Source organism: Palaemon carinicauda, chromosome 4, assembly GCF_036898095.1.
Source record: "Palaemon carinicauda isolate YSFRI2023 chromosome 4, ASM3689809v2, whole genome shotgun sequence".
Classification (NCBI taxonomy): domain Eukaryota; kingdom Metazoa; phylum Arthropoda; class Malacostraca; order Decapoda; family Palaemonidae; genus Palaemon; species Palaemon carinicauda.
Genome location: NC_090728.1, coordinates 33,851,441 through 33,866,276, shown reverse-complemented (window position 1 = coordinate 33,866,276; position 14,836 = coordinate 33,851,441). Strand labels below are relative to the sequence as shown.

The 14,836-nt window shown below is 39.2% G+C and overlaps 1 protein-coding gene across 1 annotated transcript in view; it reads right to left on the bottom strand.

The window, feature by feature from the left end:
• LOC137639887 (GDP-L-fucose synthase-like) overlaps nucleotides 1-14,836 on the bottom strand; it is a 73,643-nt gene that overhangs the window by 24,330 nt on the left and 34,477 nt on the right. Inside the window, exons 3-5 of the mRNA XM_068372150.1 lie at nucleotides 14,108-14,222; nucleotides 11,594-11,722; nucleotides 1,061-1,252 (exon numbers count right to left, since the gene is read on the bottom strand). Of these exons, the coding sequence (XP_068228251.1) occupies nucleotides 1,061-1,252; nucleotides 11,594-11,722; nucleotides 14,108-14,222 (436 nt within the window). The remainder of the gene's footprint in view (nucleotides 1-1,060; nucleotides 1,253-11,593; nucleotides 11,723-14,107; nucleotides 14,223-14,836) is intronic.

Genomic DNA, 14,836 nt, shown 5'->3' with positions numbered 1-14,836 from the left:
TTAGTTATAAGAAATATAGTATTAAGGTTATGTTTTGTTCGAATGTCCTTTTTGTTCAATAGTCCAGTTAAAAGATGAATTAAGGGGAAGTTTGTGTTGCAGACATTTGTCTGAAAGTAAGATTCCAGGATGTGAGTTTGCGTTGGTTGCATCCCACCACAATCACCAACAACAGCACCTTGGAAATCACAGGTTTGAAATGTAGAAATGTTGCGGAATTAGTGAAGATAACACAAGAAGAAGAAAACAACCGCTAGGCAAATCTTAAGAAGTTGGCCTAGTGTTCTCAGTCTTCTCTGGATTTACCCGAAAAAAGTAAACAAAACAAAACAGTAGTTGTTACTAAACGTATATTACTTTACGTTTTAGGGCAGTCAATTAGCACCTAACATATATTCAAAATAAGTGGGAATGGGAGTGAACAACATTCCTCCATACACACAAACCTAACACTGTGCCACCGGCCGAGTATGTTTACGTTACACAGAGCCGGGAAAAATTCAAATCACACTGGGATCTATTAGTTCAAACTGAACTACTTAATCATATTTGAATTGCAGGGTGAAATAAAGAGGCCTTATTTAGATAAGTCAATGAAAAAACTGAAAAGGAGGAGGTTATATGTTGTACCATCAACTGGTTAGTTGCCATTAAATGCTAGATGGCATGTGGCTTCCCAGAGAGGGGAGCATTTTGCAAGGAGGGAGAACAGGAAATTTTCATTTTCGGGGTCAGATGTCAACAGAAATTCGAGTAGAAGCAATATGAACATCAGGGGAGTTTCATAAATATAATCTACAGGAATTCTTCAATAAAAAGTAAAACATACACCAGCAAATTTCTTTGTATATGATCTTCAAAGGAAAAAGAAATAATCATATTTAAGGAAAATGACTAGGAATAAATTTAAATAAATGAGTAGAACTGCCTCTAAAACTAGAAAGGTTAAATGACATCAAATTTTTAAAACAAGGAGGTTTTATTTGTGCAAAATCACACCTTGTTTTCAGAACAGATAGAAAATATTCCTTAAAATAAAAATCTAAAACTGTAAAAATACCTTATGAATCAATCCTGGTAGGACATGGCCATCTTCTAGGTTGAAGTTATCGTGTGGACCATATATATTTGTAGGGATGACAGAAGTGAAATGGCAGCCATATTGCTGATTATACGCTCTATTCATTACATCAATCATCCGCTTTGCATGGCTATACCCAAAGTTTGATTCGTGGGGTGGTCCATTGTGAATCTGAAGAAAAGCAAATAGGGAAAATAAACACTCTTCTAAAATGCATGAAACAAAAATTGAAGACAAGGATTTGGACCTAGGATCCAAGATACTTGGTTTATAAAATACGATTTAGCATTGAAAGTAGCAAAAAGTTAAATTAACCATAGTAATTGAGACTCATAACCAATGTTACATTAATAAACTTGATTTAAATCATTGCACACAAAAAAATTTTCATAAGGTAATATTTCATTCAAATACATTATAATAAAGAATTACATTTTTAAATAGAAGGAACATCAACTTCTCTTTAAACAGTTTTATTTGTTATAGTACAAGAATATCCCCAAGCTTTTCAAAGCGAATCAATTAACCACAGATTTATTACCTAGAGGTAAGGCATTGCTGTCATGACACATTATCCAAAAGTTATTTCCTAAAGGGCATACTTGTAGTGATAAAAAAAATACTAATTTCTATGCTTTTTTGCCAGGCAAAATTGTAACAAAGCCAAGCATCCATGAAAGGAAAATGCTAATAATGATACCAAGTTGTGCCTATGACCTAAGTTTGTGACCTAAGTGTTTACTAGTAAGACATAAAATCAAACTCTTTTCAAGATTCCTATGGGACCTATGATGTTCAAATTCTCAACAACTAGAACAAAATACAAATAAGGCAAGAGATACATATCTAAATATACAATACGAATAAGGAAAGGAAATTAAGAAATAACAAATAAACTATATGTGAGAAGTAACGGATAAAAATATGTTATTTTCATTAGTAAAATAAATTTTTGAATATACTTACCCGATAATCATGTAGCTGTCAACTCCGTTGCCCGACAGAATTCTACGGGAGGGATACGCCAGCTATCACTATACTAGAAGGGGGTGTACTCACAAGTGCCACCTGTGGCCAGGTACTACAGTACTTGTTGTTGACGCCACCTCACTTTTTCCTCGGTCCACTGGTTCTCTATGGGGAGGAAGGGTGAGTCAATTAAATCATGATTATCGGGTAAGTATATTCAAAAATTTATTTTACTAATGAAAATAACATTTTTCAATATTAAACTTACCCGATAATCATGTAGCTGATTCACACCCAGGGGGGTGGGTGAAAAACCAGTGTACAAGACTAAAGGATAGCTAAGTATCCCGTATTTCATATAATCAGTTATCCACAATAACAATGAAATAATAAGTACCTGGTAAGGAAGTCGACTTGAACCGTTACTCTGCCTTTAATAAGATCGTCTTCCTTACTGAGCGCAGCGTTCCTCTTGGAAGGCTGAATCAACTCAAAGGTGCTAAAGTATACAGGGCTGCAACCCATACTAAAGGACCTCATCACAACCTTTAACCTCGGCGCTTCTCAAGAAAGAATTGACCACCCGCCAAATCAACAAGGATGTGGAAGGCTTCTTAGCCGACCGTACAACCCATAAAAAGTATTCAAGAGAAAGGTTAAAAGGTTATGGGATTATGGGAATGTAGTGGCTGAGCCCTCGCCTACTACTGCATTCGTTGCTACGAATGGTCCCAGGGTGTAGCAGTACTCGTAAAGAGACTGGACATCTTTGAGATAGAATGATGCGAACACTGACTTGCTTCTCCAATAGGTTGCATCCATAACACTCTGCAGAGAATGGCTCTGTTTGAAGGCCACTGAAGTAGCCACAGCTCCCACTTCATGTGTCCTTACCTTCAGCAAAGCAAGGTCTTCTTCCTTCAGATGAGAATGTGTTTCTCTAATCAGAAGCCTGAATAGTAAGAAACTGAGTTCTTAGAACTAGGAAAAGAAGGTTTCTTGATAGCACACTATAAGGCTTCTGATTGTCCTTGTAAAGGTTAAGACCTTTTTAGATAGTACCTAAGAGCTCTAACTGGGCAAAGTACTCTCTCCAGTTCATTCCCCACCAAATTGGACAGGCTTGGGATCTCGAACGACTTAGGCCAAGGACGTGAAGGAAGCTTGTTTAGCAAAAACCGAGCTGCAAGGAACATGTAGCCGTTTCAGATGTGAAAACAATGATCCTGCTGAAGGCGTGGATCTCACTTACTCTTTTAGCTGTTGTCAAGCACACGAGGAAAAGAGTTTTTAATGTGAGGTCCTAAAAAGAGGCTGATTGGAGAGGTTCAAATCTTGATGACATAAGGAACCTTAGGACAACGTCTAGATTCCAGCCTGGAGTGGACAACCGACGTTCCTTTGAGGTCTCAAAAGACCTAGGGAGGTCCTGTAGATCTTTGTTGGTGGAAAGATCCAAGCCTCTGTGGCGGAAAACCGCTGCCAACATACTTCTGTAACCCTTGATCGTAGGAGCTGAAAGGGATCTTACTTTCCTTAGATATAACAGGAAGTCAGCAATCTGGGTTACAGTGGTACTGGTTGAGAAAACTGCATTGGTCTTGTACCAGCTACGGAAGACTTCCCCTTGAGACTGATAGATTCTGAGAGTGGATGTTCTCCTTGCTTTGGCAATCGCTCTGGCTGCCTCCTTCGAAAAGCCCCTAGCTCTTGAGAGTCTTTCGAAAGTCTGAAGGCAGTCAGACGAAGAGCGTGGAGGTTCGGGTGTACCTTCTTTACGTGAGGTAGACGTAGAAGGTTCACTCCTAGAGGAAGAGTCCTGGGAATGTCGACCAGCCATTGCAGTACCTCTAAGAACCATTCTCTCGCGGGCCAGAGCGGAGCCAACCAACGTCAGCCGTGTCCCTTTGCGAGAGGAGAACTTCTGAAGTACCCTGTTGACAATCTTGAACGGCGGGAATGCATACAGGTCGAGATGGAACCAATCCAGCAGAAAAGCATCCACGTGAACTGCTGCTGGGTCTGGAATCGGAGAACAATACAATAGGAGTCTCTAGGTAATCGAGGTAGCGAACAGATCTATGGTTGGCTGACCCCACAGGGCCCAAAGTCTGCTGCAAACATTCTTGTGAAGGGTCCACTCTGTGGGGATGACCTGACCCTTCCGGCTGAGGTGATCTGCCATGACATTCATACCGCCCTGAATGAACCTCGTTACCAGCGTGAGCTTTCGATCTTTAGACCAGATGAGGAGGTCCCTTGCGATCTAGAACAACTTCACGAAAGAGTCCCTCCCTGCTTGAAGGTGTAAGCCAGGGCTGTGGTGTTGTCAGAGTCCACCTCCACCACTTTGTTAAGCTGGAGGGACTTGAAGTTTATCAAGGCCAGAAGAACCGCCAACAACTCCTGCAATTGATGTGAAGTGTCCTTTGCTCCTGATTCCATGTTCTCGATCATTCCTGTCCATCCAAAGTCGCACCCCAGCCCGTGTCTGATGTGTCCGAGAGGAGACGGCGGTCGGGTTTCTGAACAGCCAAAGGTAGACTTCCTTGAGAAGAAAGCTGTTCTTACACCACGCGAGAGAAGACCTCCTCTCTTCGGAAACAGGAACTGAGACCGTCTCTAGCGTCATGTCCTTTATCCAGTGAGCAGCTAGATGATACTGAAGGGGGGGAGGTGGATTCTCCCTAACACGATGAACAGGGCCAGCGATGAAAGTGTCCCTGTTAGACTCATCCACTACCTGACTGAGCATCGGTTCCTTCTCAGCATGCTCTGGATGCATTCTAGGGCTTGGAAGATCCTTGGGGCCGACGGAAAAGCCCGAAAAGCTCGACTCTGAAGATCCATACCCAGGGAGACAATGGTCTGGGATGGGATGAGCTGAGACTCCTCAAAATTGACCAGGAGGCCCAGTTCCTTGGTCAGATCCATAGTCCATCTGAGAATCTCCAGACAGCGACGACTTGTGGGAGCTCTTAAAAGCCAGTCGTCTGACGGAGCCGGACACAAGATCATGGTACTGCTGCACAGTCTGTGAACTGTCAACCATGGGGAAGCGAGGAAGTACAGTGACAACCCGAAGCTGTCTAGACTGTCTGGGTCGTACAGACAACTCCTTATCGGGTTGCTGAGGTTGCCGCACTGCGTCACAACAAGTCACTTCTGCTGGTTGTTGAACGTCTTCCCAGTGACACACTGACTCCGTAAACAAAAAATCCTTTAACAAGGACTAAGCTTGGACTGCATGTTTTGCAACACAGCTCAAGGTCTATGGGAGCAGGTGTGGTAACAGACGGGGTTAGTGACTGAAGTGGAACCATTACCTTCCCTGGAAGCATGTTATGCTTAAATAAAAGTCCAAAGGAGGCTACGCAGCTAAAGGCTCCTCTCCAAATGACAGAGTCCTCAAGGGAATATCAGAAGGAGGGAGAAAAGCACTTTCTCATCTACAGGGACCATATCCGAGAAAAGTTAAGTTCTCTCAGTGAGGGTTTCAATGGTGCAAAAGCAGCAGACTAGAAGGCAACATTATGAAACTGCTTGACAGTCTAGTGAGTTGGCAACAACCAAAGATGTATGACTGAGAAGCATGCGGTAAGGTATGCAGAGCATGTTGTATGCAGAGCATGCTGTATGCAGAGCATGCTGTATGTAGAGCATGTTGTATGCAGAGCATGCTGTATGCAGAGCATGTTGTATGCAGAACATGCTGAATGCAGAGCATGCTGTATGCAGAGCATGTTGTATGCAGAGCATGCTGTATGTAGAGCATGTTGTATGCAGAGCATGCTGAATGCAGAGCATGCTGTATGCAGAGCATGTTGTATGCAGAGCATGCTGTATGCAGAGCATGCTGTATGCAGAGCATGCTGTATGTAGAGCATGCTGTAAGGTAAGCAGAGCGTGTTGCATGGCGTTAAACATTTCTCAGAAATTCCATGACCAGTGCTAGAGTGCTTCATGCATGCTTGCATGGGGTTTTAATATCAACATAATATTTACCTTACATTCATAACTCATGATTCATTTTTGTTTTGAAGATATTTTTGCCATATTCTGCGATATTGTTAAAAATATATTGCAAGGAATACATATATATTTTTATATAAGATAAGACAAATAACCTCCATTATCATAATGTTTGTGTAGGCATACTGCAAGTTATGAAAGTAATGAGGTGTTATTATTGTCATTTGTTATTTCTCAAGTTGAGGAGAAAGTAGCAGATGCATGCGTTGAGGTGGCTGACTCATAGCATGAGGTTGCTGCCTCAACAGTTGCGCTTGCTGTAAGGTTGATGGATGCGCAGTAGCAGGTTCCTGAGGAACGAGTTGAGGTTCCTGAGGTGTGAGCTGCGAGCGTTCAGGAAGTGGTTGCGCAGAACGCAGTAATTGTCTCGCGAGTTGAGGTTCCTGAGGCGCAAGGCTAAGGTGTTGAGGTTCTCGCCTTGAGGAGGGTTGAGGTCGCTGCAGCGAGAGCTGAGGAGCCTGCCTCATGGATGGGAGAGGTTGTTGTACCTCAAGAGAGTGTTGCCTCACTGGTGGAACCGCAAGTGGAAGCGGAGGAAGTAAGGTAAAAGCTTCCTGTTCCCATTGCTGAGGTTGCCTTAAGGAAGGCGGAGGTAGCTGCACACCGCTGGAAACTGGCAACTCAGTACGTGGTAAGGTATCCTGAGGAGCCTCAACATCGTACGCCTGGCAGACAGGACTGCGGTCAGGCGGAGCGATCGCAGGAGAAGGTGTAACCTTCTCCGCCTGACACTCACGCATCAGGACCGCAAGTTGTGACTGCATGGACTGCAGTAGAGTCAACTTGGGGTCGGCAGACACTAAGGTCTGCTGAGGCGAAGCCTTAACAGAAGAGATCTGTTGCGGCAGCACCTTACTCCTTTTAGGAGGTGTGCAGTCACCTGATGACTGAGGAGAGTCAGAGCTAACCCAATGACTGCATCCGGGTTGTTGAACTCTAACTTCGTACGTCTGGCATAGGTCTGGACTTTACGTTTAAGAGGTCTTGAGACCTGAGACCAGCGTTTTCTCCCCGAAATTTCTTCTGCAGACGAGCAAATTAAGGGCTCAATCGTCTGCGGGTGGGAGTGACGGTCTCTGAAAGACACGCCCGCAACCACCGAGGATACTTCTGTGCGCCGATCAAGGCCTGCCGAACCCTTTTGCCCTTCGACATTGCTTCTCCCCTGGGCTTGGGAGCTTGCAAGAGGTCCCGGACTGGGAGGACGACTGGCACGCACAGAAGTACCCTCACGCACAACACTGACACACTTTGCGCTAATCACTTATCACTTTTGATTTTCTGTTTGCACTTATTTCACTGAACTCGAAACTTTAAGTGGTTTGTACCTGAAACACGCAATTCTATCCTTTCTCAAAAGTTAGTAATTGCGAAAACAGAATTACAATGTAACAGAAAAATCTAATGAAAGATAAATAATTCAGTGGCTGGAAAGAGACTAAACACTAGATCAAATAAACTACGTTTAAAATCTCTCACCGCATAAAGCTTGAGAACAAGAAAAAACTCTAGAAACGTTTACCTTCTTCCCCTAAAGAGACTAGGGAGAAGAGCAAAAACGATAACAACGTTACTCGCTTGAACGAAACGTTTATCCTCCTCTTTCTCCCTCCGTCTCTATCTCTCTCTCTCTCTCTCTCTCTCTCTCTCTCTTGACTTAGAACCTGAGAGAAGAGCCCAATCATATATATCGTTAAAACATATTATTGTTAAAGGAAAAAACTGAAATATTTCCCAATTTATTAGAATTAAAACCATTAAGTTAAGAAAGAATGAACAAAACGCTAGACACGGTTACTCTTACTGCAACGTGACACCGTGAACATTCTCTCTCTATCGTGACGATAGAGCGCAAGTTGAACGTTCTGAACGTCAACAACTGCAGAGACAAAACAAAACGTTAGTTCAACTTTGAAAACAGTACGAGACTATCAAAGAAATTCTTTCAAAAACATTAAAGTAAAATATGTTAACAGGTAAAACCGAAATGACGGGCTCAATGTTAATTAACTTCGGTACCAAGAAAAGACCGCCTACTATTAGGAAAGGTCGAATATAAACAAATATAAAAATTAATTTTAATAAGTTTATAATAAAAGGAAGTTAATCGAAGAGGCCTATAAAAGGCGGAGAGATATAAAATAAATCTATAACTTTTGTTAAGCAAAATTAAGAAAGAGAGTCTATACTCTCTTAGACACCAACACTTCCGTCTAAGGGAAGGGTCGGCCATTTAAAGGTGAAAGAGAGTTCATACTCTCTTCGTCACCATAAATTAATTCCAAAAGCTAACTAAGCTAATATAGAAGTTTCTAGTATAGCGAATAGCTGCAAATTTTAGAGAAATACTTCACCAAACCGTGAACAATACTCCAAAATCATAAGCGTATCCAAGAACGTCTTGCCGGAAGCACGACAGAGGAAAAAGTGAGGTGGCGTCAACAACAAGTACTGTAGTACCTGGCCACAGGTGGCGCTTGTGAGTACACCCCTTCTAGTATAGTGATAGCTGGCGTATCCCTCCCGTAGAATTCTGTCGGGCAACGGAGTTGACAGCTACATGATTATCGGGTAAGTTTAATATTGAAAACTAGCTATTTTGTGATCACTTTTGCCAATAATTTTGTCTACTGAAACACTAGATACTAATCTTCTTCTGCTGTTAGCTTAATACCTAGTATGTTGTTTCCCATGGTTGGTTTATCGACCCACTGATGGAGGGACTCATTGTTGACAAATTCTAGTAGCCTATGTCCCTCTGTCTTTTATGTAGAATTTAGTGTCCCAGTTTACTGCTGTATTGAAGTCTCCCATTAGGACTGCTAGCTTATTGTTAACTTCTTGTCCAAGTAAATACAGCTCTTCATCCTATTCTTTGTCTGATGTGGTGCTCTGTATATTACTAATATGGACAAGTTTTTCCAATGGTGTTAATATTTGCGCCAGTCATTTCACATTTGGTTTATAATTTAATTTCTATAGTTTAAGTGATTTCTAACAGAGCATTACCCCTTTACCTTTTTTGATAAGGCAATCCTTCTTGAAAAGCTTGAAACCTGGGATTTCATAGTCTCAGATAAAATCCTTTGTTTTCTTCAATCCAGGTCTCAGTAATGCCTATGACATCTAACTCGCTAGTTATTATTGCCCTGAAGTTTTCCATTGTGTTTCTAACTAAGCATTGAATTGTGCCACTCTGAGGAAATTTTCTATCTTTTTTTTTTTTTTTTCTCTGTGGCTTGGCTAGTTTCCCTGATTTACTGCTGTTTTAGTTTTACTTTTACCTGCATTATCCAAGTTTTCTGCCAAATTTCCTCTATTTATTGTTGGAGGATCTTCTAAGGGTCTAGTTTGTTCTTGGGCTACTATGGTTAAGTAATTGTACTGACCGAGATTAAATTGGTTTCCGTATTCTCTCTTGCCATCTTCACTAAAGTTTATTCCATCTCTTTTGTATAATTTTCTCTTGCTGTAGAACGTGTCCCAAAGATCTATAAATTTAACTTTATTTTTCTGGCATGTGACTTAAGCCTTTCGTTTATCCCCATGGCCTTACTGAGAGTGAAGTGGCTGACACTGAGTCTTGGGAGAATACCTATAACTATAGTATTACTGGTCTTGTTTCTACTCGTTACAACAGATTTTTCTAGCTGTTCAACCAAAGGTTCTATTTGGCAAGCAGTATCCTTTCTTAGGAATGGGTCATTTCCAGTTGCCTGAACAATAACAGTGGTCTTCTTGTTCTCTGTTTTAGTTTTAATAACTACTACTTCTATCTTCTGTGCGTTGTCACCCGCATAGGACCTGACCTTTCTCCTCTTTTCAGGCCAAAGTGTAGTCCTTTACCATAGCCTCTCCAATTAACAACATTTTATCTTCCTCTGCTAGAGGGGATGAATCTGTTTTTGGTGGTAATTATATTTCTAGAATGTTGTTTAGTTTTCTTGGCTTTAGCTACCCTTCCTCTAGTGAGATTCATGAACTCTGTTTTTGTTGATTATTTTCTCTCTAAGTTCTGTCCTTGATTTTACATTATTATGTATTTTTTGGATACTAATCCCCTTTTATACCACATCATCTATGACTTCTTTGTTCCTTATTTCTAACTGTTGGAACTTGGACATGATCTCTATCAACTGTTTTCTTAGTTCTTAGTTTTCATTTTACAATTTTTCTATTTCCTGATCCTGTTGACAGAACAGGCATGCACGTACACTATTACGTTGCAGGTTTACAGAGCACCCTTTTTTGAAGTCTACAAACCATTTGTTTATTTGGGATTTTGCACATTTGTGCTTTAACTTCAGTTTCACACTCATTTCTAATTTCTCTGTGATATTGTCTACTGCATATCTATTTGGAAATCTCTGCTAATAACTTCTATAATTATTACCATTGTGATCACTAGTGTAAAAAGGGAGGCGGGTGTCTGATAGTTACCCACCTGCTGCCACATCCGCTTAATCCTGGGTAACTTTCCATTTTTTTTCCCTAACCTCCCATAAGTGCTCCTAAACCAACAGTCAGTCTCCTTAACATTGGCCTGTCCCTAACGTGCCATAGCTCCTAACTGAGCAGCAAAAGCCAGAAGCCTGTTTACTCGCTAGGATTGACAGCAGGCGGCTAGAGATTACTGGATTTCCGGACATCCAAGAACAACCAGACTCTTAGGTACTCCCAATATTACCAAGAAGCAGCAACTGGGTTTATTCATTGGCCAGTGTCCTTGAACATACGTGTACAATATACATACTGGTATTTATTTTGTGTTTTGAAGATTATGTGGTTGCGGTGAGTTTTAGTTTTAAGTTTTGTTTGTGTTTTTCAAGGGGTATTTGAATGTTTTTATTTACAGTAGGTTAAGATTGTAATTATAAGTGTGGTTGTTTTTTATGTTTAGTTATAAGAAATATAGTATTAAGGTTATGTTTTGTTCGAATGTCCTTTTTGTTCAATAGTCCAGTTAAAAGATGAATTAAGGGGAAGTTTGTGTTGCAGACATTTGTCTGAAAGTAAGATTCCAGGATGTGAGTTTGCGTTGGTTGCATCCCACCACAATCACCAACAACAGCACCTTGGAAATCACAGGTTTGAAATGTAGAAATGTTGCGGAATTAGTGAAGATAACACAAGAAGAAGAAAACAACCGCTAGGCAAATCTTAAGAAGTTGGCCTAGTGTTCTCAGTCTTCTCTGGATTTACCCGAAAAAAGTAAACAAAACAAAACAGTAGTTGTTACTAAACGTATATTACTTTACGTTTTAGGGCAGTCAATTAGCACCTAACATATATTCAAAATAAGTGGGAATGGGAGTGAACAACATTCCTCCATACACACAAACCTAACACTGTGCCACCGGCCGAGTATGTTTACGTTACACAGAGCCGGGAGAAGGCATTGATGCAAAGAGTAGAATCTTCTGCATATGCAAAAAGCATATACACATTTAATTCAACACTGTCATTTCTACCTTAAAGTATTGTATCAAACATTTGTCCCAGAACACTCACCATTGTTTCATCTATAGGATATGTTGTCTTGTCTGGAAATATACAAGTTGAAAGACACGAAACAACCTTCTTCACATGCAAATCCTTGCATGTCTCCAGCACATTATCATTGATGAGCATGTTAAAGCGCTGAAAATATAACAAACAATAAATAATCACTACATAAACAATACTTGTGAAAAATTTTATAGATGATGAAAAATATTCTTGAAGAATTTGTAGACTAAAACATTCAAATGGAATAAAAATTGCCTTACAACAAAAATGTTGAGAAAAAAAAAAAAGGGGGGGGTATATTTTATGTATGTAGCCTACTGTATAGCATTTACATCTTCATTTCCATACATGATTGCAATTAAGAAATGGATCCATTACCCAATGGTTCATTTATCTTTGGAGCCTTCCACATTAAGCACTGAAAGTGGGTAATATCTGGTATTACTTATATGCATGGTCAGTCGACACTGGAACTTGGCCAATCTTCATACTGTGTCTAGCACAGAAGAGAGGCCACACCTATTCATGGCATGCACTGAATCTCTTTTTATATATATATCTAAAAAACACGAAAAGCTTGGAGTTTATTAATATCTACCACTGCAGCGATGGACACGTTGGTTAATCATAGTCATTATCATTATCATGATTACAATACAATCTAATAACCTGACAACTTAGTTAAAAATCTCTACATTCATAGGACTAATAGCAACAGTTAACTTTTATCTATTCATAACCCATTGGTAGGCAGTAGACTAAATTCAGCCAGCAAAAAAGTTTTAGTTAATAACCACTAACGCTATATGTTTAGTATTTTAAAGTTGATTCTATTAATCATTAATGCCAAATGGCAAACATATCCATATTGAGATAATAGATTCCCTATTGTTTAACTTAAATCATTAAAGCGATACAGAAAATTGTGAAAATGAGAAATATATGCATATGGCTCAAGATTTATCATCATCTTTGGCATTCATACTATTGACAATCCGTGTTGTCCACAATTATTCTTTTTCAATTTGTGCAATACTGTAATATTTCTGAAGTCATATAGCGTACAGCTTAAAACAGAAGTTACTTTGACTTTCATAATTATACTTTCTCTCAGCCCCCACAGAAAATCCACTTCTCTACTCTGAGACTTCTAGTTTTCAAGACAGGGAAAGTTATTCATTAGATTTCTTACTCAAACGAAAAAACTGGGGAGATAAGAGTTGTATGTATCTAATGTTATCATTTTATGATATCTTTAAAGCTTCCTTTAAGAAAATACTGCACATAATTTTACTTTAGAACATAAAAGTTATTGGATAATCAGATAATTCATATTCTACCTTCATTAGTATTAATTCAAATCCACACACTTTTTTCATAAAGTAAACTATTCAAATCTAAAATAAGAACCAATTGAATTACATAATTTGTCCCCATTTTAGAGCGAGCCGAAACAGCAAAGACAGAACCAATGAATACCAATGACAGACTGTAACCCACTACAGCAATGAGCATAATCTACCTTGAGTGTAGAAAATATATAGAAAAAAGAAAGAATTTGTTTGACAAGATCGGGAAGCTGTAACTTCGATAGGGAAAGCACTATGAATACCTAGTAAGATTCACTGAAATAATATGGAATAAACAATAATAGAGGATTCCCAGAGTAAGTTAAAAGAAAATAGAAGGCATTTAAGGACTGAAAAGTAAGGCATCCACAGGTTATAGAGGAATGGCACAGAAAAGAGGAAAAAGATTCTAGTAGGAAAGTAGGTATAGCTATTGGAAGAGCAGTAGAGTAGTTGAATGACAGGCTTGGAAGGGAAGGAGAAAAGGATATCTATAAGATTTCAAACTTGAGGAAAAGGCAAAGACAGATTTGGGGGCAAGTGGGGATTATCAAGGATAGAGATGGAAACATATTCATAGGGATGAAGATATGAAGAGGATATGGAGAGAATATTTTGAACAACTATTGATTAATGAAAATAAGGAAGAGGAGCTGAGAGAAGCAAAATGGGTTGAGGGGCCACAATGATGCCTTTGATAGAAGGCATTGGAGAGGGCGCATCAGTCAACCGACCCTTCGATGTAGGGATAACCACGGGAAAGAAGAAGAGAGGATTCCCAGACAAAGCTGCATAATCACGTCTTCAAACTATTTCTAAGCAACAATAATGACTTTTTATCTTTAGTATAGAGAACACATGACAATTCAAAATGTATTAAATAATAATTATTCTATAAATCTGTTTGATACTTTTTTCCTTGCAATTTTTGTAACAAGTAGTTAGTGAATTTGTCTAACCTTACTTCAGAGTGACAACTTTCAATTGAATTCATTTACATTTTACCAAAAGGAACCTGAGGAAGACTAAATATTTCTTAGTGAAATAGTGTGGCCTCTAGTACATGCATGCCAAACTACTCTCCATTGTTTCTTCATTTTTTTTTAATGAAGTACACTTTCACTTTCATTGAGTTCTATATAGAAATTATGCTACACATACAACTTACATAAAAGTCACTGTTGTACTTCAGATTTTTGAAGAGGCCTCCAACCATAGCAGCTAAATGAATTACATGAGTTGGTTTATGCTTTGCAAGGACAGCTCTAGTTTCATCTCTATCTCTAAGGGAACAAAAGAAATTGAGATTAAAATTAATTAAATTAATATAAACTATATTCTAACATCACAAAAATAAGAGTCATCAAGATTAGTAACAAACCTTGTTAATAAATTATAAAACAGATTTTATAAGATAAAATTTCATATTTCTATACTCGCCTTTTGTTCATATTGCTTCTTCTCCAGAAGCACAGTTTAATCGACCTTTACACATAAAACTTTTTAATTTTCCCATTTTCTTTCTCTTCAATAAATACATATACATACATATTTGTTTGTGTGTATATACAGTACAGTATATATATATGTGTATAAAAGGGATTTTGACATAGGAAAAATCTATTTTTGGGTGAGATAGCTATGTCTTCCTGATGGAAGTTCCTCAACTTGGGATATTTCTGAAAGTGATACACCAGAGAATTTTACCTGTAGAGGTATCACAAGGTTCTATCCCCTGGAGCGAATATCCAAAGAGATATCGTGTATGAAGCTGGGACATCATTAAAACAAGCTAAGGCTATCCTTCCAACAAAAAATGTTATTTTCATTAGTAAAATAAATTTTTGAATATACTTACCCGATGATCATGTAGCTGTCAACTCCGTTGCCCGACAGA